Here is a 23,917-nt window from a genome sequence, read left to right as displayed (position 1 = left end):
TTCACTGATTTTCTTTTTTAGTTTAGAAGAAAATATATTAGTTTATAATCCTGCATTAACATTTTTTAATTTAACAAAAATTTGGCCAAGTTTCAGGGTCATTCGCGCAAATACAACAAGAGTACGGTGACTTTAGTGGCACACTGTATATAAAGAGATGAATATATATGTACTTATACAGAAAACAAAAAGGAAAAATATATCTATATATAAAAAAAGAAAAACAATTTTGCAATGATTTTATATCATTATGGAAAGTGCTGTGGAAGGTAAGTGAAAGACTTTTGTTTTTAATAATTTATGTATAATTTCTTCTATATTTTCATATTTATAATACAACTTAGCTTTACTAGTTGGTTGGTTTTAATTTTTTCATATTTTTACAGCATTATCTTGTTTCCGTATTTTACATATACTATATCGAAGTGTTGTTTAGAAATCATGTTCATAATTATTTAACATACAAAAAAGTTGATTTATGTCTATATATATATATATTCTGTAGTATGTTACACAATACTTATATATTTGGATTTACTAGGCATGTGCTTAGATTGTTCGTTTTATATACTTATATAACACCTACCCATTGTTAAATCTACATATCGATCTTTAGTTCCTGACACTATACTAGCACTATAGATTTCCCTATGTAGCCCTACGTACTTACGCACTAACTGTTGTCATCTGCTCAACACCTATATCATATCAATAATAATAATAATGATAATAATAATAATCATAATAATAATAGTATAATAATAATAATTTCATTAGTAATACTTATTGTTTGCCTATTTTGCTTATATAATGTAATTTTTGAAAAGTTTTCCTTTTTTTTTGTTTTTGAGGCATATGTAAGACATTTTCTTGACTTATATAAAGTATTTAATATTTATTTAACGCTTGGTTTGGTCTGTATCGAACATATGGGAACTAAAAAATATACGATCTATTTCTCTCTATTTTGTGTGTTTTTCATTAACAAGTTCAGAGAATATTGCTTGATTTGTACAAAATACGGCACCAAAAATATTGTGTCCCTACTTTTTACGTATGTATATATACATATGTGTTTATATACCCAGTTCCATTCATGATGTTTATGTTATCCATATACTTTACATTTTGTTTTTTAATTGACAAATTGTTTTCAAGGATTACTCTGCTATAAAGTCGCTCTTTCTTTTGGTTCCCCACATTTGCCAACTTCACGATATAAAGTATCAGATCATAATATTATCATATCGGATTAGCTTATAGATTGATGAAAAACTAAATTGGGCTTGTGCAGATTGCAAGTTTCAAATGTTAAAAATGATTTGATTCATTTTTTTTTTTTTAATAAGGCTTTTGCTTGTTGTTTTATTTAAATTTTCGCTAAAAACTACAATTTAAAATTAATAATCAGTATTTATTAATAATAAGATTTTAACGTAATAATAATAAAAAAAAAAAAAACATTTCATTCACGCTCACACACAGGCACGCACACACTCACACAAATATTTACAATTAAATCTCTGCCATTTACAACTCCGAATAGTTTTAAAATTACAATTTTCTGTTTGCTTGTGTATATATTGGAATAAATATGTTTTATTTATGTATTTTATTTTATTTTTTTTAACTTTTATTTTCTTAATAGTTTGTCCTTTCTTGATTTTTTAAAAATGATAAGCCGAATTTGAAAAAAAATTTTCCATAAATATATACAGTTGAAGCAGCTCGATGTGATTAATTTGTTTTTAAAAACATTTTTAGAGACAAAACAAAATTAATTTGAGTGTTTTTTTTTTTTTTAAGAATATATGACATTTAAAAGTTTGGATTTCAAGTCATCTTTATCATCTGAAACTAGAACTGGAATGCGCAATCACATAGAGCGTCTGATAATAACTAAAGCAGCTGCTAGTCCTAGAAATAGAAGTGCGACTGTACACAAAATGTTAAACAAAGAGCCTCTGGGATAAACTTAATTTCTTAACAAAATGTAAAACGAATATTGAGATAAACATGTTTTGTTATTCATTTAGATATTGCTAAGTTTAGCGGAAAGTTTCTGTATATAACATTTAATGCTCAGTCACCCTACTATTTTCATGCCCGCAGCTGTATGTAGTGTATTGATTGTGTAGATCTTTTCGACTTGTCTGTACAAAATCTGTTTTGGATTATTTCGAAAATGTTTCAACAAAAGTTAATATAAAATAATAAACTTCAAGTGTTTTGTTGCAATTTTTAAATTTTTTTATGGAGTTTCGACACGGTTTTTCTTTTGGCTTACAATCTAAAAATACAAACATTTCCATTCTCCAAAAGTGTTCTTGATTTTTTTACTTTTCATTTTAATTTCTATTCTAATTTTATATGTTGCTGTTCGCTTTAATATATGCACTTAGTTGCGGCCACGCCCCCAAAATGTTGGTAGCCGACTTTCGATTTTCGCTAAGAACTACAGTTAATGACTACGAGCTACAACTGTTAAGTGTTTCGCTTTTCATTTCTGGTTTTTCTTCGATTTTCAACAAATTTTCTATTTTATTTTTAATTTTTTTTTTTTTGTGTTTATTTAATGAATTTTTCCATTTGTTTTTTGTCATTTTTAAATAGTTATTAATAAATAATTAAAATATATATAATAATAATATATATTTATTTTTATATATTTTAGTTTTTTGTTTTTTTATTTTATATATGAGTAGGTATTTTTATGGAAGTGGGTTAACTAGAATAACGCATGCTGATCCGTATGCGCTATATAAACCGAGCATTTGAATTCTTTTTATTAATTTTTAACTTTCTCTGATATTTAGGCTAAACATAATTGCGAATTTCTACTTCGTGTTTAACTTTTAATACAGTATTTGATTTTTTACATAGGCTAGACTACGGAACTATATATAAAATTCGCTTTAATTAAAAATGTACAATCATTATTTAGTATTTGTTTATGTACGTTGGTTGTATAATTCATATTTATATATATGTATATATAGTATGCCTATATAGTTTTAATATCTTGCGTGTGCACAACAAAATTGGGGCTGGACTTATCAACTAACTGTACAAAATAGGGCTTTACAAAAGTGTTGGGGAGAGGGGATAATAAAAATAAATGATTTACAGATGGGTTTACAAAAGAACATGCATGAAAGTGGATAAAGATGTAGGGTTTGCTTTTTTTTATAGGACACTTTGTTGCTGCTGGAAGTAAACGATCGCTGAATCGTTTCTCTCTCTCTCTATATATATAGTCGGATCTACATATATATATGTGTGTGTTTCATATACATATATAGCTTGGTCGAACGCTGGCTTTATGATTATCATCTAACCTCACAGTCTTTTTTCAGTGGAAGTAAACCGCCTGTGCGGCTGCCGTTGCTGTTGTTGCCGTTGTTATTGTTGTTGTTATTATTATTATTATTATTATTATTATTATTGTTGTTGTTGTTGTTCGAATTGCTATTGCATGAATTGCTGGACACGGACCCGGAGCCACTGGCCGACGGCAACGAATTGTTGCTATTATCATAGTTGCCCACATTGACGCACAGCGGCGAAGTGGGACCAACACCGACACCAACAACATCAGCACCACCCACGCCTCCGCCAGCACCACTGACGACCGAGGCAGCCGTTGCACCGCTGCTCTCTGGCAGCGAGGTGGAGTCATGCACATCCGCACTCTTGCTGCTGTCGATGACCAGGCAGGGCGGCGAGGGCGTGCTCGTGTCCTTGCCCAGCAGTGCTGGCGAGGCATTCGCGTTCTGGGAGTGAGGCGTGAAGCTGCTATTGTTGTTGGCGAGCGATGGCGATGCACCGACCAGTGGCAACAGCGGCAGCTCGGCGGGCGCCGCTGGGGAAACGGATGGCACTGGCGTTGGCTCCTTGTTCTCCGTCTTGGCACCGATGACATAGGCGCCTCCAGCTGAAATACGCGCAATCTTCAGGCGTAGCGGTGCCTCCATTTGCTGCTGCTGCTGCTGCGGCGGCGGCTGCTCTTGCTGCGGCTGTTGCTCCGCGTTGATTTTCGTGGTGGTCGTTGTCTCCGCCTTGCGCTTGTTGATTCGCAATATAAGCTTTGGCTTCTCGCCAGGCGAGTCGCTGACCGTGTTCTCAATCAGCGTGGTGGTCATGGTCGTCAGGGTGGTGGTGGTGCTGTTGTTGTTGCTGAACTGCAGCAACTGTTGCTGCTGCTGCTGCTGCTTGAGGCGCTTCTTCTCCTTTTTGTCCTTCTTCGGCTTGTCCTTCTTGTCCTTCTTCGGCTTGGCCAGCAGCGTCTCATTGTCGCCCGCCAGCTCGCGCTTGTTGTCCTCGCCCTTGTCAAAGTCCTGCATTACCTTCTTGCGATAGTTCATCGAGTCGCGCTTGATCTCCTCCAGCGTTGGGGTGCTGTAGTTGCTGGTGAGCCGTTTCTTGGGCGGACACGCCCGTCGCGTCATCTCGTAGCTGTAGCTGCTGCTGCTGCCATCCAAGCCGCTGACCGACAGCCCAGCATTCGTCTCATTTGTGGCTGGCAGTCCGCGAATCTTGATCTTCAACTTGGGCGCCTGGTGGTCATCCTCGCTGCTCTCCAGGGTCTTGCTACGTCCACGTCGCTTGCCCGCACTGCTCGCCGCCCCGGTTTTGCCATTGTCCGCGCTGCCCGAGCTGCAGGCACTGCGCCGGCGACCATCTCCCGACGGCTGCGCTCCAGCTGCACCGCCCGCCGGCAGTTGCTCCTCGAGGCAGGCAGTCGCATCGAGCGCACGCAGCTCCCTGTTGCTGGCGGTCTTCTTGAAGCGCTTGGTAGTGCCGCCGCCTGCCGGCAGCTGCTGCTGTTGCTGCTGCTGCTGCTCGTCGTCCAGCTCGCTGGCATCCGACTTGCGCATGTTCTCCAGCGGCTGGCTATCCGAGGCAGCGGGCAGGCCACACGAGCTGTCGTCGTTCAGCGTATCCTTCTGCACCACATACAGACTGAGCAGCTCCTTCTTTCGCATGCGCCGCGAGTTTCCGCTCACGCTCAGCGTGCAGGCCGCCGAGGTGCTGGCCACAGTGGCGCCGCTCAGCTGCGCTGTGACGGTGGTTTGCACCACATTCGCCTGCACCAGGCTGCCACTGCTGGACAGGCAGCTGCTGTTCGTGACGCTGCTGTAGTGCAGATCCGGGTAAGCGAGCGGCTCCTTGATCTTAAGCTTCAGCTGGTTCAGCGCCGCCTTGGTGGTTAGCGTGGTGGTGTCTGAATCGATGGATATCTCCTCCGAGGTGGCCTCCAGTGAGGCTTCCAGTGCAGGCACCACCAGCTCGGAGACGAGCGTGTTAGTGGGGGCTTGATTCGCTTCACTCGATTGCAATGCGCTGCTCAGCAGGCTGCTAGGAGCTGCACCACTGGCAACAGTCGCTCCACTCGGTGGTTTATTGGGCGAGGTGTTGCTGCTGCTGCTGTTGTTATTATTGGCGGTGGTGGTGCTGCTGCTGCTGGTGGTTCCAGTGGCGCGCAATGCCGACTGAAACTGTCGCTCATCCTCCTCGTCGAATTCGCTGAGCGTCTGATCCGCAGTGCCCGAGTCGAAGGCGCCCAGCAGATTGTTCTGGTAGGCCTCCTGGGAGGCGGTGCTGTGCGGTGCCTCGAACCCGAGATTGTAGGTGCGCATATCCACCGGCCCGGGCAGCACCGGCTGCACAATGGCATGCAGCAGCGGATTATTCGCCTTGTTCTGGCCACGCAGCTTGCAGCTCGAATAGCTGGTGGTGTTGCTCGGCGCCGCTGCACCGCCGGCTGCGCCCGCATTCGGCGTGCGCAGCTCGAAGCTGCGTCGGCGATCGCGCAACGACTGCAGGTTCTCCACGCCGGGCCCGCTCAACTCGTCATCGTAGTTGTTGAACTCGTAGGGCGTGCCCACCAGGTTGCTCACGATGTGCGTGTTCCGTCCGTAGTCGGCAATGGCCGGCGGCAGTGGGAGAATGGCGTTGGCTGCATTGCCTCCCCGACCACGGCCACGGCCGCGTCCTCGACCGCGCGTGCCCGACTGCGAGCCACTGCCTCGTGGCGCCCGCTGACGCGGCTTGCCTGTCAGCGTGTGCGTCAGCGGATCGTATTTCGGCACTGCGGGCGTGGGCGTAACTGTCGGCGTGGGCGTGGCTATGGGCGCCGGCGGCGTGGGCGGCGGATGGAGGGCGACAGGCTGCCTGGGCGATTTGCCAGGCGACTTGCCCTGCGGCAGCTGGGGCGATTTGTGCTGGAGCTGCTGCTGTTGCTTCTGCTGCTGCTGCTGCTGCTGTTGCTTGGCGGAATTGTTGCTGCCCCGCTTGGTGGGCGAGATGCTCTCCTTGCTGGGCAGGGGCAGCGGCGGCAGGGGTGGAGCGACGGGCACAGCTATGGGCACTGCCACAGGCACGGTTACGGGCACGGGCACTGGCACCGCCACGGGCACAGTCACCGGCAGCGGCACCTGCACTGGCTGCACCTGCTCCACCGACTGCTGCTGCTGCTGCTGCTGCTGCTGCATCATCGCTGGCAACTGCTCTGCACAGCTGCTCAGCAGCGGATAAGGCGTTAGATTGCCATCCACTGGATATTGATGATTGGGCGTTGTGGTCAGCGTCAGATTGGGCGTGGCATAGGGCGTGCTCACATAGGGCGTGTTGGGCTGTGAGCTGTTGCCGAACAGGGTCTGGGCACTGGGCTCGGCAAGCGTCGCCTGCACCACCTGCTGCTGCTGCTGCTGCTGAATGATGACCGCCAGCTGTGGATAGATGCCGCCATTGTATTGACTGTTGGGCGTCCGCTGTGGGTGAGTGGGCGTGGTCTGCTGCTGCTGCTGTTGTTGCTGCTGCGTCGCATTGTTGTACATGGACATGGCATCGATGCCATTGACGAGCGGCGTATGGCTGCCAAAGGCATTGCCCGCACTGCTGCCGGATACTGCGCTGTTGTTGTTGCTGGCTGGCGCACCCTGATTGACTGTTGCTCCGGCTCCAGCTCCGGTTCCAGCTCCGCCTGCCGGTGCACTCACCGCCGCCGCAGCATAGCTGTTGAAGTAGCTCTTGTCCAGCTGCTGGGCCAGCTGACTCGGCGGCTGATCGTTCGACTCGGACACAGAGCTGGGCGAACTGCTGCGCCTGGCTGCGATCAAATCGTTCTCGTTCCAGCGCTGCATGCCGCCAAATGGCGACTGCATGCGCGTGTTCTCATCGTAGTCGCTCAGCTTGTTGTTCGACTGCGAGTTGGATGAGTTGATGGCTGCATTCGCCTGCGTGGGCAGCGAGGAGGCGCCTCCTGCGGCGCCCGCTGCATAGCCGCTCAGGCTGTTCTTCACAGCCGCCGCAGCCAGATCCACAAAGTCGGGCGTGGGCGGTGGTGCGGCCACTGAGACGGGCGTGGTGGGCGTTGCAGTTGGAGTCGTGGCCAGCTGGTTGCCGTTGCTCGGCTTGTGCGCCAGCTGCGGCGAGGATTTGTTCAGGTAACAGCTGTAGTTCACGTTGCCGTAGCCCAGGTTGTTGGCACTCGCATTTGTGGTGGGCGTGGCATTGGGCGTATTGGTCAAACTGTTGGCATAGCTGCCGCCACTGTTGGCCGTCAGGGGGGAATCCTTGATGGTCAGCTGACTGGCCACCGAATTGGGCGCCGAGTTGCCAAAGAGGCAACTCTGTTGCTGCTGCTGCTGCTGTTGTTGTTGCTGCTGCTGCTGCTGCTGCTGGAGCTCCTTTTGTGCATGGATCAGATCTTCAGGATCAGCTGCATTGTGAAAGGGAAACACCGAGGGTATCGCTGGCGTGGGCGGCAGCAAGTCCAACGAGTCCTTGCAATCGTCCAGCATTGGCTTCCGCTTCGTCTTGCGCAACTTCTCGACCAGATTACGCGTCGCCAGCGTGCTGTCCTCCTCGAAGATTTGCTTGCTGCCGGCGCCAGGTCCGCTGCTATCGAGCAGGCTGCTCATGGGACCCGAGTTGGGCGGATTCAGGACATTAGCCACGCTGGTGGCAAAGCTGTTGGTATACTTGCTGTCCTCCATGTCCAGAATGGTATCTACAATGGGCTGATCCAGCTCCAAAGTGGCGCAGCCTGTGGCAACAGGCTCCGGCAAAGGCAGCGCCTGTGGTTGTTGCTGTTGCTGCTGCGGTTGCTGTTGCTGCTGCTGCGGTTGCTGTTGCTGCTGCTGCTGTTGCTGCTGTTGCTGCTGCTCGCCTGAATTGGAGTTAGAGTCCAGCTCAATGATCTCGGGCGGCTCGGATGGAATGACCGTGACAGCAGGCGAGGATGTGGATGCGGAGTATATGCGGAGTATTGCATTCACCATCAACTCATTCTTGCGCTCCTCCTCCAGCTCGCGCAGATTCTCCATCTCGTTGAGCAGATGCTGCGTGTGATGCGTGTGCTGCTCCTCGTCGTCTTGGTCGCGCGTGCGCCGGCGTCTGCGACGCGAGCGCCAGGTATGGCTGCGACGGCGCTCGCTCTGATCGCTGCCCGCCTCATCGGAGAGCTCATCGTTCGAGGGCGTGGGTGTGGGCGAGGCGGGCAACGGAGCTGCCGGCGGCCGTTCATCGATGTCCGCCGCCGAGAGCTCCGCCAGTTTGCTGGCGTTGGCCGAGAGCTGGGTGTGAGTGGGCGCCGTGGTTAGCTCCTCGTCAATGTCCATGGGCTGTTCGCCCGACTCCTGCTGCGCAGTGGATGGCCGCTGAACTTCCGCCTCGGGACTCGGCGCTCTCTGCTTGGCTGGAGGCGTTGGTGTTGTTGTCGGCGTTGCTGTGGGCGTGGGCGTGGCATTGTTCAGCTGTTGCTGCTTCTTGTCGAGCAGCTTATCCAGCGCACTCGTCGTCCTGCCCGTCGCCGCCTTGCGCTGCGCTATCTCATGCTCCAGATTGGGCGGCGTCTTCTTCGGCGATTCCGCTCGAGACTTGCGTCGGGAAGCAATTGGCTTTTCCGGACTGGCCTTCGCTTGGCTGACCACGGCAGGTGAGGGAGGACGCGACTTGGAATTGCGTGTGGCACGTTTACTCACCTCCGGCGGCGTCTGCTTGCTCAGATCGTCCAACGAGGATTTGCGTCGCTGCGAGGATTTGGGCGTGGTATTTGACTCCGGCGCTTGCGACTTTTGCGGCGTTCTCTTTGGCGATTTATTTGTGGAATTCTGGCGCGTTCGACTGGACTGAGGTGCAGCTGGAGCTGCAGCCGGAGCCGCAGCCGGAGCTGGCTTGTCCAGCGACTTGCGCGGCGAACGCTTTGGCACAATTGAGCTAGAGGCGGAGGTGGAGGTTGATGCGGAGGTGGAAACAGAGTTGGATGCAGATGCAGAGGTGGAGGCAGCAGCTGTTGTTGTTGCCGCCGCCGCTGCTGCTGCTGCTGCTGCTGCTGGCGGCTTGCGCTTCTCCTGAACTGGCGGCTCGCTGTCGCTGTCCGAGTCACTGCCGCTGCCGCTGCTGCTGCTGTCGCTGTTGCTGCTGGAGGAATTGCTGCTGCTGCTGTTGCTCTCACCCGAGCTGGTGCTGGACAGATTGGGCGGTGCAATGCGCCGCTTTACAGGCGCTGGTGCTACCTCCTCCTTGGAGCGCCGTCGTGGTGTCTCCTTCAACAGCGAGTTGCGACGCACAGGCGTCGTCTGCTGCTGCTGCTGCTGTTTGGCGGATTTGAGGGGCGACGTGTTTGTTGTTGTCGTTGCTGCTCCTGCACTTGCCCCTGTCGTCAGCTCCTCATTGGCTGCACTCGTGCTCGACTCTTGGCTGGATTTCACCAGAGCTGCGCCGCTGCTCTTCAGCTGTTCGGCTGCCTTCTTGGCTGCCTGTCGCTGTGGCACATACGAGACGGCAAAGTTGCCCAGTTTGGCCAGCTCGTTGTTCTTGGGTGCTGGCTTTTCCTTCTCCTTCTCCTTCTCCTTTTCTTTTTCCTTTTCCTTCTCCTTATCTTTTTCCTTCTCCTTTTCTTTCTCCTTCTCCTTTTCCTTTTCCTTTTCCTTCTCTTTCTCCTTTTCCTTTTGCTGCTTGGGTGGTCTGCCCCGCTTGCCACGCTCTGCCGTCGTCTCGCCCGCCGCCTTGCCCGTCGTCTTCTGCAGCTCCTTCGGTCGCGCCTTATCCGCCTCGAGCACGCGATTCGCTGCCTCCTTGGCCTTGCTCTTCGAGCTGCTACTGCTGCTGCTGGTGGCATTGGACGCGCTTACTCCAGCGCTGCTGCTGCCTGGCTCCGGCTCCCTCAATCGCTCGCTGGCATCGGGCAGCAGTGCAGTGGCGAGATTCGTGGAGATGCGCATATTTTCGCTTGCCTTCTTGGCTGCCTGCCGTTGAGGAACCACCAGTAGATCCACGGGCGGAAAGACGGGTGCATTGGCTTTCGATTTGTTGGCCTTTGATTTGCTTGTCGTTGTTGCAGTTGTCGCTGTCGCTGACGCTGTAGCTGCCGTTGTGCCTGGCACAAACTCCTTCATGGCGGCCTTGGTGCGTATCGTTTGCTGATTTTGTGAGTCGCTCACATTGCTCTCGGCTGCCGCCTGCTCCTCCTCCTCCAGCCGCTTGGGCACCTCACGCTCCGGCGTCGTTGTCGACGAGCTATCCGAATCGGAATAGATGTGCTGGCCCGGCTTACGCAGTGCTGTTGTTGCCGTTGCTCCGCCTGGTGTGGAATTTGAATGCGCTGAGCTCGCATTGTGAGTTCGCGCCTGTCGCTCGCCTAGCTTCACAGGCAGCAGCTCCTCACTTTCATCGCTGGACAGACTGTTGGGGTCTTGCTGCCGCATTTCCTTGTCCATCTGAGCAAGGCCGCGCGTCGCTGTGGGCGCTGTAGATGATGAGGCTGTGCCGGCAGCTGCTGCTCCTCCATTACTGGACAGTTTTCGTCGAGCTGTGCTCGTCGCAGTTGTGCTTTGCTTTGACTTAGTTGCTTGACTTTTGGCAGGTACTGTTGCGGTTGCTGTGGCTGTGGCTGTGGATGTCGTTGACTTGTGGACACGTTTGACACGCTGCGTCCGTTCATCGTTGTCGTCGCTGGAGGAACTGCTGCTCCTGCTCCTGCTTCTACTGCTGCTGCTGCTGCTGCTGCAGCTGCTGCGGGCATTGGCAGACGCTGCAGACGCACACGCAGCTGCCTCACTCTGACGCCGCTGTCGCTGCTTCTTGCGCTGCTCAACGCTGCGCGCATAGGATTGCTTACGCACGGGCTTGGCTGCTCCCGCTGTTGATGTGCCTGTGGCTGTCCCTGTGCCTGTAGCTGTGCCTCCTCCTGGCTGGGTTTTATTGCGATAGCTGCGATAGCTGTGGCTTTCGTTGCCTGAATCGCTATCGCTACTGGAGTCGGAACTGCTGTTGCTACTGCTGGCGCTGCTGCTGCTGCTGCCGTGCGCCGAGCTGGAATCAGCCGATGACGAGCTGCCGCTAACCGCTGGGGCGGACGCGCGGCCAATAGCACTAGAGGATTTAGACAATTTCTGCTGCTGCTGCTGCGTTTGTTGTTGTTGTTGATGGCTCGACGTCGCCGTCGTTGCCGGGCCGCTCTTTGAGGCACGCCTCCCCGCACACGGCACCGCCGAGGACGCCGTTGTAGGCGCCCTTGGCGAGCCACGAGACTTGGGTGCTTTGTTAGCTATTGTTCCAGCTGCTGTTGCTGTTGTTGTGTTTGTAGTTGTTGTTGTTGTTGTAGTTATTGCACCATTATTGAGTTTCTTTTTGGGCGAGCCCTTGCTAGCCGCCGCCTGCTGCTTGCGCTTGTTGGGCGACTGAGAGGCGCGTCCACGTGCCTGCTTCTTACCCTTTAGCTGCTCCAATATATATTCCAAGCTCTGATACTGTGCCGGCACAGTTAGCTGATCCGAGCTGTAGAACCGATCGTAGAGAGTGGGTCCATCGTTTGCATAGAGTATGGCATCTGTGTCCAATGCGGGCCGCTCCTTGCTGTTGTCCGCTGCTCCCGACTGCTGCTGCTGTTGCTGCCGCTGCACAACTGCATCGTCCAGCACAGCGAGCTGCTTGTAGAATACCTGCTCGCGCAGCTTGAACAGCGAACGCGACAGCTTCTCACGTCGACTGACCATATAGCACAGATTACGCACGCGCTCCAAGTCCTGACGTAAGTGTACAACCAATTTGTGATTCTCGAGATCCTGTTGCTCCTGCTTGCGTGCGAGCATCTCCACATCCTCCGATTTAGGTGGAATTAACTCACGGTTATGTCGCGACTTACGCTTCAGTTTCCAGTAATTATAAATGGCCTCAATGGCGTCCTCATCCACATCGTACAAATGATAACTAATATCATTGATATTCACGTGTTTATCAAACTCCGCTTCGACCTCCTGAATAATGATGATACATACAAACATATAGACATATATACATATATAACTGCTATCAATCTAGCAATATAAACTGTTATATATAACTCACCTGTAATCTTTGCGCACGCGCCTGGTTGCGCTCTTCTGAGGTCATATCGTTCTTCCGATGATGGTTTTTGCGTCTCCGGTGATCTTCGCCTTTGGCACCTGCTGTTTGCCCCTCCTCGCCAGCATGCCCACTGCTCGACGAGAACTTGTTGTTGTGCTTTTGCATGCAACTGGATGCCGATGTATGCGATGCGTGCGCACCCTCCTTTTTGCCCTTGCTCATGCTATGCTTTTGACAATAGGAGCGCAGCTTCACACCATCCTCGGCATTCCCCTCCTCGATAATGGCGCGCATCTCCAGGCCGTGCTGAAACGCACAGGTGACATGGTAAGCCGTCTTGCACGTCTTCACCGAGCACTGTATACAGCTGCCCACACGCTCGCGACAAAGCACACAGATCAATGCCCAACGACTTTGAGGAATGCTTGAGATTTTCGTTATCGGTTCCATTCGATCGACACAGCCAATGCTAACTTCTGGTATCCATAAGGCGCAAGAGACATGCGCCCAATGTTTTCCCGATTTATTAGATTTCATGGCGCCTCCCTTGTTGGGACAAAGCACACACTCTGGCTTGATGCCCATCGAACAAGTGCGACAAAGCCACTGGCCTGGAAAGCAATTGTGAATGTGGGGGTTTAGTATAAGATCCCGGGAATGTTTCACTCTCTCTCTCTCTTTCTCTGTTACCTGATGGAATCGCTGTAATGCCGTAACAAGCCTGATGCACACAGATGTTGCAATTATCACAGAATACCATTTCGTTGGCCTCCTCGGAGTCGGGCGAGCGACAAACATCACATATAACATTTTCATCAAACTCAATGCCCAGACCCTCCTCCTTCTTAAGTATGACCTGGATTTGCTCCCAGCAGCGAACCTAGTCAAGAGATAATCGAGCATTGGTCAAGATTTTTAGCTTTATCGTATAACAATCTACCTCCAGATCCTCGATGACCCGCTCGAACTGCGTTTCGTTAATGGGAAATGCTCCACATTGTGCACGATCGGCATTATATAATCGCAGCCAAGCCTCATCGATGGGATCGATGTCATAGGCACATGTGTTCTCCGCCAGTGCAACAACATTCGTCAGACAATGCAGGTCCGGCGAGTAATGTTCGTCTTTGGTGATGCGCAGGAAACGATTTTTTGGACTGCAATAAGAATGAAAATATATGAACGTAGTACTCCCTACCTATACATATATAGGAATATCTTTGGTTTAACCAATTTCTTACAGTTTAAAGTCATGCGCTGGCGATACGATTGGGTCGGACAGCACATAGACACACGGCTCGGGCAGCGAATCGGGATTGACGGGCACCTGTACGCCCTTCTCCCATTCCTGTTTCCATTGATCAGTTACAATCAGATACTCGGAGTTGGCCAATGGCTCTGAGTCTGGCAATTTCATTGCGCTAATGAGATCCTTGCTGTAATAGAGCAAAAAATAAGGGCATATTAGAAGTAAGTTTTATAGATTTATATTTATATACTGATTTCTCTTGGACTTACCGATACAGTTCAGCTGGCGCTTCGGTTGAGCTTCGATTATAGATGCTCGACATTTTGATATCGGCCACGGAGCGCGCTTGCCAGGTGTTGCTGCTGTTATTGTTGTTGCTGTTGTTGTTGCTATTGCTATTATTGTTGCTGTTGCTTTGCGCTTTACTTTTGCTGGCCGATTTGGCCTTGCTCGGCAGCTTCGATATTGACGGTTGGTCGCTGACAGCAACTGTTGCTGCAGCAGCAACTGCTGTTGTTGATGTTGTCGCTGTTGCTGCTGCTGTTGATGACGCTGTTGCTGTCGCCGGTGCTCCATTGGGCGGCCGTCCTTTTCGTCGCTTTGTGGGCGGCGGCTGCGGCTCAACGTCTTGTCGCTGCTGCTGTTGCGGCGGCTGCTGCTGCAGCTGTTGCTGCTGCTGCTGCTGCTGATTACCGCGCTTACCTCTTTGTGACATTTTTCATTTGTGTGTTGTTTCTCTTTGTTTGTGTGGGTGTGTGTATATATTTTATTGGTTTTGCCTTGTGGAACCTCCTGCGCTCAGGGGTTCGACTTGTGCTACTTAGACCGCCCGCTTTTCTTGCTCAACTGCGACCTATGGATGGGTTGAACGGAGGTGCAGGAAGGGCAGTTGTTAATTAAGTGATGCAATTTATTATGGACATTTCTTACTACATGCTTAAGGCCACAATTGGCGACACCACAGCCACACCGCCGGCTGTTGTTGTTGCAGTTGTTGCGAGCTCCGCTGCTGTTTGTTGTTGTTGTTAATTGAATTGTTATTGTTATTGTTGTAATTATAGTTCTTGTTGTTGTTGTGCTGCTGCTGCTGCCGCCCGTTTAACATGGACGCCGCTGCCGCTGCACCAGCACTAATCCCGAGTAGCGCCGCCACTTTGCAGTCTGTGCAATGCACTGCTCTAAGCAATAGATGCGCGCTACCGCTCCCCCTCCTTCGATTTCTGTTTCTTCGACCGTTTGCTTCACTACTTTTGTTTTTGCACGCACTTTGTCTCTGTGTGTGTGTATGAGTGTATGCAAAAGCTTACACTATTATTTTGTTCACTGCCCGCCTAAACGAAAAGAACACAGTTAAATTATATTTGCGACTAACCGATTTTCGATTTGCAAACTTTTTTCTTGTACATTTTCTATGCGCTTTTCGTCACAAAAAATACACAAAAAAGAGAAGAAAAAAACCTGAAACTGACAGTAAAAAGGAAAATATCAAAACGCGTGTGGCATAACAAAAGCTGACTGCTGTGTAACGCAAACAACACATTAAATGCCATCCCAAAAAATCCATCTATCTCGCACGCTCGTTTTAAGGGCGCGCGCATTCGCGGCATTGGTGTGAGCGAGATGGAAGTGACCGTGCGTGCTGCAGCCGTCAGCTTTTGTGCAAACGTCTCATCCGCTCTTCAGCTCACTGCTCCCCCCTCTTTCATTCACATTCGATTCGACGTTTTTGCACCTATTTTTTTTTTCTTACTTTTTATTGTAGTAATATTATTTGTTTTTGCAAATTGCACATTTTAAGAATGCATGCGAAATTATGCCCGTGCCCGCTGGTTGGCATTGTCGCCACATTTGTTGCTTTGTTTGCTGCCTGTTTTGGTTGTCGCGTTCGAGCGAATTTCGATTGAGATATATTACTCTGGGCTTTGCTTTTGCCGCCGCAGACACACACGCGAGCACTTTGTGGTCGTTGAAATAGATCTAGCACACAAACTGCACATTACATTTATTATGCACTCGCGTTTCGCGCAATTGGCATAATGTTTGCGACAAATATGCAATTTTTTTACGGATTATTTACAAGATTTTCTTCTCGGTTTCCTTTTCTACGTCTGCCATTTTGCTTTTCGGCTTATCGATTATTAGAGCTGTACCGGAATCGATTATCGATAGCGGCTCTCTGCTTTTGTTAGTTCGTTCTTTTACTTATCGAAACCAGCTTCAATCCTTGGTTCGCGGAACCAATACCGCGCACAATAAAATAATATTAAATGCTTACATTTATTGAGAGCTAAGCAAGTCAATGTTTGAGAAGTCAAAGTATTTAAATATTTGGTTGTTTCTGTGTTGTTGTTAATTATGTCGCTTGTTGTCGACTTATCATAAATGAACCTTTGATGGTCGCGCCGATGTCACTGGCAATTTGTTATCGAATAACTGTCAACCACCAAAAAAAAAAAAAAAAAAAAAAAACAGCAAACGAAGAGAATATACAGAAGCGCAAAAAACAGTTCGCACAAATTTTTTTACATCATAAAATAATGTAAGGAGATACTCGCTGGCAAATAGTTATTGCGACTTACAGATTAAAGCAAACGATAAGCACTTTGGTGAAACCGTCCACACGAAGCTGTGCTAGTGCAAATGCATTTCTTTGTCTGCACTTTGCTGGAATAAAGTTCTCGAACAAACGTTTTTTTTTGTTCGGTCGAGTGCGAATAAAAATTCCTGAAAAATGTCAACAACTCCAAATTCCAATAGTAGTGGTAGTAATAGCAACAATAACAACAATAATAAGCAAAAGCAACAACAGCAACAGGATACATACAGTGACAGCAGCAGCATCGAAGAGAATTTAGAGGCTGCCGAGGAGCGTCGTAGGCGCATCCTAAAGAATCGCAGTCGCAGCAGCACCTACATGCAGAGACAGCAGCACACCGCTATGAGCGTGAGTAGTGGTGCGATTTCGAAACATGACAAGTCGATGACACCAACGACAAGCAGCGCAGCCGCGGCCGCCGCTGCAGCAGCAGCTGCTGCAGTGCGTCTGGGTCCACCGGAGCGCATATCGATGTTGGTGGATGGCGTACGCTTCACAGTGGAGCAAACTCTGCTCACTGCACATCCCAATACCATGTTGGGAACGATGTTTGGCACAGGCTTTCAATTTGTACATCCCAATGAGCGCGGTGAATATGAATTAGCGGATGGCATATCTCACTTGGTATTCCGTTCTATACTGGAGTATTACAAAAGTGGAGTTATTCGCTGTCCGCCCACTGTATCGGTGCCTGAGCTGAAGGAAGCATGCGACTATCTGCTAATACCCTTCGACGCGACCACTGTGCGCTGCCAGAATCTAAGTGAGTATGTTGTTGCTGCTGCAGCTGGGCGTCTCTTAGTCAAGTGCCGTCCCCCGTTTCTTGCTTTTCTCGTTTGTTTTTACTTGATCTCTCTGTGCTACACCAAAAAGGAGGCCTGCTTCATGAGCTGAGCAACGAGGGAGCCCGCCAGCAGTTCGAAGTCTTTCTTGAGGATCTGATATTGCCTTTAATGGTTGCCTCAGCACAGCGCGGCGATCGCGAGTGCCATGTCGTAGTACTGCTCGATGACGACATGGTCGACTGGGATGAGGAATTCCCCCCGCAAATGGGCGAGGAGTATTGCCAGAGTATGCCATAAATATCATATAAATATGTTTTATTTCTCATCATTCGCTATCTGCAGCTGTGCACAGCACTGCCATGCATCGTTTCTTCAAGTACATCGAGAACCGTGATGTGGCCAAGCAGGTGATGAAAGATCGAGGATTGAAGAAAATACGATGCGGCATTGAGGGTTATCCCACACACAAAGAGAAGATACGTCGACGTCCTGGCGGCCGAGCTGAAGTCATTTATAGTTACGTTCAGCGTCCGTTCATACACATGTCGTGGGAGAAGGAGGAAGCCAAAAGCCGTCATGTCGATTTCCAGTGCGTTAAGTCCAAGTCTGTTACGAATCTCGCCGAGGCGAATGCCGATCCGCCTCTGGAACTAGATGCAAGTGAGTACGACTTAGCGCGACTTCCCATCTATATGCTTGATAACTATGTGGTATTCACTCTCTAGGTGGCAATCCCATTCCACCGCCCGCCATAGCTGTCGTGAATGCTCATGTTGATCTGGCTGCACCTGCTGTTGGCCTGGTTGGTGCGGGCGTGGCGGCTGATGTTGTTGTTGCTGTGGATGAAGCCGCCGGCGGCGTCGTGCTAAACGAGCAGGATCATGCAGCCGCAGCAAATGCTCCACCCGGCATCGTTGATGAACACGTGTAGGGATCGACCCCAAGGGTTGGAGTTTATACACTGCCATCTTAGCTGCACGCACCCTCTCGAAGCAAGGCTTTGTACGTTTTGAAACCGAACTTTTTGTATACACTATCGAAATATAACGAACACATAAATTATAACATACCATTTATACGTCTGCCAAAAAAGGAGAACAGCAACTCGAATGCATTAGCAGCTACCCTTTCAGGTCGTCTGCTTCTTATAGATATTGTTGTTACTGAGTAGTTCCTCGACGGAGAGTCTTCATTTAGACCTCCTGTACAGCATAATTTGCTTCAATTTCAACAACAAAACAATATTTTATTGAATTAAATACAATTTGCCATGGTTATGCTTTTGGAAGCTGCCGCAACTTAGACGCCATCAAAGGATTCGCGTTCGCCTTGAACAAGCGAGGAGGTCTCCCAGTTCAGAGATCTCTCGATGGCCATCTTCCATTTCTGGTAACGCAAATTGCGTTCCGTGGAATTGATCTTCGGCTTTACAACATCGCGTTCATCCGATTTTGACAACGGGCCTTCCATATTATACTGTGGAGCAATGGTCTTATAGGCAGCCATTGCAGCTCCCTGGAAGAGATGAAAGAAGTAATCAAAAACTGTCCAGAATGAGGTTTCGGTCAATGAGTCAACCTACCAGCGCTGTGGTCTCCGCAATCTTGGCGCGCAGCACGTGAATGCCAACCAGATCCGATTGCAGCTGAAGGAACAGATTATTGACAGTCATGCCGCCATCGACCATCAGCTTAGCGAGTGGTATTTTGCAATCCTTGTGCATGGAATCAAGTATGTCGCGCACCTGGAAGCAAACAGCCTCCAGCGTAGCTCTTACAATATGCTCACTGGTTGTCTCCTCACTCAGGCCACATAGCACGCCCCTTGCATCCTGATTCCAATAAGGTGCATACAGGCCATTGAACGCGGGCACAAAGTAAACATCCAGAGAGTTATCCACCATGCTGGCCATCGTCTCGATCTGGCCCGTGTTCTGTATAAGGCCAATATTATCTCTTAGCCAATTGAAGGCGGCGCCAGCAATGGACACACTGCCTTCCAGGGCATAATAGGGCGTGGCCTTGCGACCTAGTTGATAGCCCACCGTTGTGAGCAATCCATGCTGGGAATGAACTATTGATGGACCCGTATTGTACAGCAAAAAGCAACCGGTGCCATAGGTGGCCTTCGCTTGACCCTTGGACAGACACTGTTGGCCCACCAGCGCAGCCTGCTGATCACCCAAATCCGCTGTGATGGGTATGCCCTTTAGCGAACCCGAAGCAATGACGCCAAAATGCTCGGCGCTGGAGCAGATTTCTGGTAGAATACTTCTTGGCAGTCCGAAGAATTTCAGCAGATTTCCATCCCATTGCAGCGTCTCGATGTTCATTAGCATAGTGCGTGATGCATTAGTCACATCCGTCTTGTGCACGCCTCCGTTCACGCCACCCGTTAGATTGTACATCAGCCATGTATCAATGGTGCCGAACATGGCGTCGCCTGCATCCATTGCCCGTTTCACAGTCGCCACATTATCCCTCAGCCAGCGCAGTTTAACGCCCGAGAAGTATGGCGAAAGCGGCAGGCCACACAATGGTCGCAAATAGTTAATGTTGCGCGCATTATTCGGTATTGTCTCAAGCAAATCCTCCACAGTGCTGGTGGTTCGATTGTCCAGCCAAATAATGGCATTTACCAACGCCTCGCTTGTATTCTTATCCCAAATCAATGTAGACTCGCGCTGATTGGTAATGCCAATTGCCAAAATGTCCTGAAAATACGAATGTTTACAATTAAAAAATACTTAATTATAGCAAGTATAAATTACAAAATATTATAGTTTTATAAATTTGTTTTTTGACCTTTAAATAACTCTTCACTTTCTGGAATCCAAGCCCTTGGCGCGAAACTAAGTTTCAAGTTTTGCACTGTACGGCAGCACTAAATGACTATGGAAATATAAAGGATGGCAATACTGTACAATAAACAAAATATAATGACCCAACGGCTGATAAGGGAATAGAGACAAGTGCAAAAGCAGTGAAGCTGCCAGTGTTGTGCAAGATTTTGCATTCCAATGAAGCAAGTATTTCAAAATTAGTCATTCCGTTTTGTGCTCTCCATTTGTAGCGATGTGGCAGCACTAGACGCCCAATCAACAGAAAAATGAAGACGACAAAAACCAGCTGATAAGAGAAATATATATGTACACAATATACTAAATTTAACTGCGTAACACTTGTTAAGTTTCGATCGGCCTTTTGTTTGTTCGTCTCGATGTCAAACATAGTCAAAATTTTCAGTCGAAGTGTCGTCCCGATAATCAGAATCAGCAACAGCGGCAGAAACAAACAGCAGCTGCGCATTATGTCAGCTCTACCGAGTGGCGGCTTAGCCATCGGTGGCCCGAGCATTGTGGCCGTTGGCCAAATGCAGTCCACGAACGATAAAGCCGGCAATTTGCAGCAAGTGGAAGAGCTAGTTTTGCTTGCAGCTCAGAAAAAAGCTAAAATGCTCTTCCTGCCGGAATGCTGTGATTTTGTTGGTGAGAATCGCAGCGAGACGTTTCAGCTGGTCGAGTCGCTGGACGGACCGCTGATGGCCAAATACAAGGAGCTGGCCAGATGTCACCAGATGTGGTTATCTCTGGGCGGCATACACGAGTTAAAGGCATCCACAACAACATCAGATGACAAAGCGGAGCAAAGGATATATAACACGCACGTCGTGCTCAACGATCTGGGTGAGGTGGCGGCCATCTATCGCAAGCTGCATCTTTTCGATGCGACAACAAAAGAGATACGCCTGCGCGAGTCGGATACAGTGGCACCGGGCGAGCGCTTAGAGAAACCAGTGGCCACGCCGGCTGGTCAGGTGGGTCTGCAGATTTGCTATGACCTGCGCTTCGCAGAGCCCGCACTGCTGCTTCGCAAACTGGGCGCCCAGGTGCTCACCTATCCGGCAGCCTTTACCCATGCGACGGGCAAAGCCCACTGGGAGATTCTGCTTCGTGCTCGTGCCATTGAGACCCAGTGCTTTGTGATCGCTGCAGCACAGCAAGGCTGGCATAATAAGAAACGCCAGAGCTGGGGTCACGCCATGATAATCAATCCATGGGGCGTCGTTCTTGCGGACTGTGGCGGCGAGGAAAAGCTAGCCGTAGGTATAGCCGAGATCGACTTGTCGCAACTGGCTAAGATATACCAGAGCATGCCATGCTTCGAGCATAGACGCAACGACATCTACAGCTTGACCGCCTTCAATCTGAGTCCATCCAGTGCGGAGTATGGAGAGGATCGCTCCTTTGCAAACAACACCGTGGACAAGCGAACCATATTTTACGAGTCCGAGCACTGTTGGGCCTTCACCAACTTGCGCTGCGTCGTCGAGGGTCACGTGCTGGTCTCCACGAAGAGGATTACGCCACGGCTCAATGGACTCAACTGTGCAGAGGTGACGGATCTATTTGCCACTGTTTGCCTGGTGCAACGAGTGCTAGAGACTATCTATGGCACCACCTCAGCGACCGTCACCGTGCAGGATGGCGCCAATGCCGGTCAGACAGTGCCACACGTACACTTCCATGTTATGCCCCGTCGCAATGGTGACTTCGGGCACAACGATCAAATCTATGTGAAGCTGGACGAGCGAGTTGAGAATCTGCCACCACGCACGCTCCAGGAGCGCATTGACGAGGCGGAAATCTATCGCACCTTCCTGCGTAACTGTTGCATAAAAGCATCAGCATAATCCTTACTCTATACGTGTCCATGTGTTTGTCAATAAAAGATCGTTTTAATAAGGTACGCCTAGTCGTGATGCTTGCTTTTCATATAAGTCTAACCCTTTCCATGAATGTCGTAAAATAATGCTCACCTTGACATTGCCACCTAGTGCAACGAGCTTTTTGCATGCCCCCTCAATGCACTCGTTGACAGTGTTGGTAATGACCCGTGGATCCTGTTCACACCAACCTTCCTTCACAAAAATGGACGGCACCTCGATTTGGTGGTAGCAAACAATATCATCGGTGCCTGCCCGAAAGATCATAAACCGTGCCGATGTGGTGCCCTCATCGATGGCGCCAATAAAGGGACCACTCATGTTTACATCCGCTGACTCGCTGCCGGTATCCATTGTCCAAGCTTTTCCTTCCTTACTTTTCCTTTTCCTTGAGTTACGTATGCACAGACACTAAATAAACCAGCGAAATTTGTTGGCTTTACAACTGTTGTTCGATTGTGGCAGACATTTTTGTCGTACACGATTACGATAAGAGATAAGGCCCAGCCCCTCGGTTAGTGGCAAAGCTATTTGTACTATGTACCCGATACCTATAAAAACCCGTTTTGCAAAACGTAAATATTTATTGCGAATCAGCGTGTGATAGCGAATCAAGAAAATCGGCGTTTATGCAGGGATGAGTGCGTGACTAGTATATATAACCAAATATAAGACCTTTTCAGTTGTTAGTCTTGTAAAATTAAGTTTATTAAAACCGTGCAAATTAAATACAAAATTAATTGCGTTTAGTTTGTAATTAATTATGATATGCACATTTTACAGCACTATCAACCAGTGTGCACATAAATGTGCAAAAAAGTTATTCTGATTATAAGTGATTATGGTCACACTTTAAGCGGTGTCTCAGCTGGCTTGCAAACGACAAATGTTTGGAAATGCTTTTCTTCTAAATATTAACAATTGCTATTAATAACATGTCCATATCGGAACAACATCGCTCAGGATTGCGCGATCTATTGTGTAATGAAACAAATATACCCGTGCTTCTGCAACTGGCAAGGAGTGTAACAAAAAATGTATGCAGCATAGATGAGCCCGAAGGTAAAAACAAAAAATACAATTTTACGAACAATGGTGAACAAATTTTCTCTCCCTCACAGAGGCTTTAGGTTACGTTATAACACAGGTCGGAGACATACACAAACTTCTACATAAGCGGCATATCACAAGAGATCTGTTATTTAGATACCTGAATTCACGTTTACCTGGCACCTCAACAGACTTCACAAAAGCCGATTTGGTTATGAAAATAATCCAGTATTGGGACAAACAGTTAAATAGGGAAGTTTCAAAAGCTCCGGACTCCACTCATGCGGACACACCCTTAGTGCAGATAACTAACGAACAGGACTACCCAATACATCTGATGGCACGCAAATTTGGTGAATGGTTCTTCAACAAGTATAATTGTGATAGTTTAATTCTGTCCGATCTCTGGAGCGATGCAGCCCTGGAGATGAAAGTCATTGCGGATGATGGAGCCAGCGAATTTGAATGTTGCAGCGCTGAGCAGGTGCTCGAATGCTTAGTCAAGGCTAAGCAAACATTTGGCTTCTACTTCAATCCTAACTTATCGCATTCTGGTGTACAAGGACGCATCGATCCCTATGGCCAAGTTATCGTTCTCTGCTGTGGCACACTGCACTCAGCCGAACGCTCTGTGGGCGTATTCGAGTGCGCCTTTGGACTACTACGCGATCCGAACGAAGGCAACAACTGGAAACCCAAGAAATTCAAGTGTTTGCTGAGAAGCGAATTAAGTCCGCCTCGATTACACACCTTGGATGAAAGCAAGACGCTACAACTAGCATTAACACTGCCCACACCAACTGACGCACTTGACTAGGTGGCTTAACAGGAGCTACAGGACTATGAAGAACCTAGAATTAAGGCTGACTGATTGATATTTATTTGTTTAGAATGTACTAAGCAACTAGTCTGTGAAAATTTTCAGTTTTTGTTTTTTTATCAGAAATTTCCAATTTCTTTTGTATGCTATCTAAACTATGTAAATGCGAAAGTGAACCGAGAATACGTATATATAATATAAATATATGTATATTATATACCTATATATAACATACCTAATACAAATCTATGCAGACAATTTTTACGCACTTAAAAAGGTTGTTCAATTCTGTCAGACTTAAGATTTGGGAATTCATTCTCAAATGTATTAAACAATTT

At 48.4% G+C, this 23,917-nt stretch overlaps 5 protein-coding genes across 8 annotated transcripts; 3 read left to right on the top strand and 2 right to left on the bottom strand.

Annotated features, from left to right (window-relative positions):
• Positions 1-1,321: 1,321 nt before the first annotated feature.
• rno (PHD finger protein rhinoceros) lies at positions 1,322-15,805 on the bottom strand. Of its 3 annotated transcripts, none has more exons than XM_089260421.1 (8): positions 15,681-15,805; positions 14,534-14,934; positions 13,873-14,456; positions 13,596-13,790; positions 13,295-13,511; positions 13,045-13,234; positions 12,355-12,965; positions 1,322-12,263 (listed from the first exon to the last, which is right to left on the bottom strand). In XM_089260421.1, exons 3-8 carry the CDS (start codon positions 14,316-14,318, stop codon positions 3,330-3,332), a joined length of 10,593 nt encoding a protein of 3,530 aa, XP_089116547.1. In that variant the 5' UTR covers positions 14,319-14,456; positions 14,534-14,934; positions 15,681-15,805; the 3' UTR covers positions 1,322-3,329. The 3 variants fall into 3 exon arrangements, with proteins under 3 accessions (XP_089116547.1, XP_017956369.1, XP_089116548.1); XM_018100880.3 differs by having other exon boundaries at positions 15,354-15,790; XM_089260422.1 differs by lacking the exon at positions 14,534-14,934 and having other exon boundaries at positions 15,354-15,791.
• Positions 15,806-15,862: 57 nt separating this feature from the next.
• mri (BTB/POZ domain-containing protein mrityu) lies at positions 15,863-18,049 on the top strand. Of its 2 annotated transcripts, none has more exons than XM_089260430.1 (4): positions 15,863-16,962; positions 17,076-17,270; positions 17,327-17,644; positions 17,710-18,049. In XM_089260430.1, the coding sequence occupies exons 1-4, from the start codon at positions 16,335-16,337 to the stop codon at positions 17,913-17,915; spliced, it is 1,347 nt and encodes a 448-aa protein (XP_089116556.1). In that variant the 5' UTR covers positions 15,863-16,334; the 3' UTR covers positions 17,916-18,049. The 2 variants fall into 2 exon arrangements, with proteins under 2 accessions (XP_089116556.1, XP_017956383.1); XM_018100894.3 differs by having other exon boundaries at positions 15,865-16,962; positions 17,073-17,270.
• Positions 18,050-18,209: 160 nt separating this feature from the next.
• On the bottom strand, positions 18,210-22,163 carry Gk1 (Glycerol kinase 1). The gene is made up of 3 exons (XM_018100890.3): positions 21,803-22,163; positions 18,567-19,697; positions 18,210-18,499 (listed from the first exon to the last, which is right to left on the bottom strand). The coding sequence occupies exons 1-3, from the start codon at positions 22,061-22,063 to the stop codon at positions 18,284-18,286; spliced, it is 1,608 nt and encodes a 535-aa protein (XP_017956379.1). The 5' UTR covers positions 22,064-22,163; the 3' UTR covers positions 18,210-18,283.
• NitFhit (ntrilase and fragile histidine triad fusion protein NitFhit) lies at positions 20,030-21,732 on the top strand. Its single transcript, XM_018100891.3, has one exon. The coding sequence runs from the start codon at positions 20,204-20,206 to the stop codon at positions 21,674-21,676; it is 1,473 nt and encodes a 490-aa protein (XP_017956380.1). The 5' UTR covers positions 20,030-20,203; the 3' UTR covers positions 21,677-21,732.
• Positions 22,164-22,553: 390 nt separating the features above from the next.
• LOC108651314 (uncharacterized protein C3orf38 homolog) lies at positions 22,554-23,698 on the top strand. Its single transcript, XM_018100898.3, has 2 exons — positions 22,554-22,771; positions 22,831-23,698. The coding sequence occupies exons 1-2, from the start codon at positions 22,645-22,647 to the stop codon at positions 23,574-23,576; spliced, it is 873 nt and encodes a 290-aa protein (XP_017956387.3). The 5' UTR covers positions 22,554-22,644; the 3' UTR covers positions 23,577-23,698.
• Positions 23,699-23,917: the final 219 nt, after the last annotated feature.

The sequence above is a fragment of the Drosophila navojoa genome, chromosome 4 (assembly GCF_054131105.1).
Source record: "Drosophila navojoa isolate 15081-1374.11 chromosome 4, UAZ_NAV_1.0, whole genome shotgun sequence".
NCBI classification, from domain to species: Eukaryota; Metazoa; Arthropoda; class Insecta; order Diptera; family Drosophilidae; genus Drosophila; species Drosophila navojoa.
The sequence above is the reverse complement of the archived record's forward strand: the minus strand, read 5'-3'. Positions and strand labels throughout refer to the sequence as shown.

Bases quoted from the DNA above. Each gene is read 5' to 3' on its own strand.
- rno (XM_089260421.1), bottom strand. From the start codon at position 14,318: ATGTCACAAAGAGGTAAGCGCGGTAATCAGCAGCAGCAGCAGCAGCAA. The intron at 13,512-13,595 runs GTAAGAAATTGG...TTCTTATTGCAG, and splicing joins CCAGCGCATGACTTTAAACT to TCCAAAAAATCGTTTCCTGC. The intron at 13,235-13,294 runs GTAGATTGTTAT...TCTCTTGACTAG, and splicing joins GGGTCATCGAGGATCTGGAG to GTTCGCTGCTGGGAGCAAAT.
- mri (XM_018100894.3), top strand. From the start codon at position 16,335: ATGTCAACAACTCCAAATTCCAATAGTAGTGGTAGTAATAGCAACAAT. The intron at 16,963-17,072 runs GTGAGTATGTTG...TACACCAAAAAG, and splicing joins TGTGCGCTGCCAGAATCTAA to GAGGCCTGCTTCATGAGCTG. The intron at 17,271-17,326 runs GTATGCCATAAA...CGCTATCTGCAG, and splicing joins GGGCGAGGAGTATTGCCAGA to CTGTGCACAGCACTGCCATG.
- NitFhit (XM_018100891.3), top strand. From the start codon at position 20,204: ATGTCAAACATAGTCAAAATTTTCAGTCGAAGTGTCGTCCCGATAATC.
- Gk1 (XM_018100890.3), bottom strand. From the start codon at position 22,063: ATGGATACCGGCAGCGAGTCAGCGGATGTAAACATGAGTGGTCCCTTT. The intron at 19,698-21,802 runs GTGAGCATTATT...TCGTATTTTCAG, and splicing joins CACTAGGTGGCAATGTCAAG to GACATTTTGGCAATTGGCAT. The intron at 18,500-18,566 runs GTAGGTTGACTC...CATCTCTTCCAG, and splicing joins TTGCGGAGACCACAGCGCTG to GGAGCTGCAATGGCTGCCTA.
- LOC108651314 (XM_018100898.3), top strand. From the start codon at position 22,645: ATGTCCATATCGGAACAACATCGCTCAGGATTGCGCGATCTATTGTGT. The intron at 22,772-22,830 runs GTAAAAACAAAA...TCTCCCTCACAG, and splicing joins CAGCATAGATGAGCCCGAAG to AGGCTTTAGGTTACGTTATA.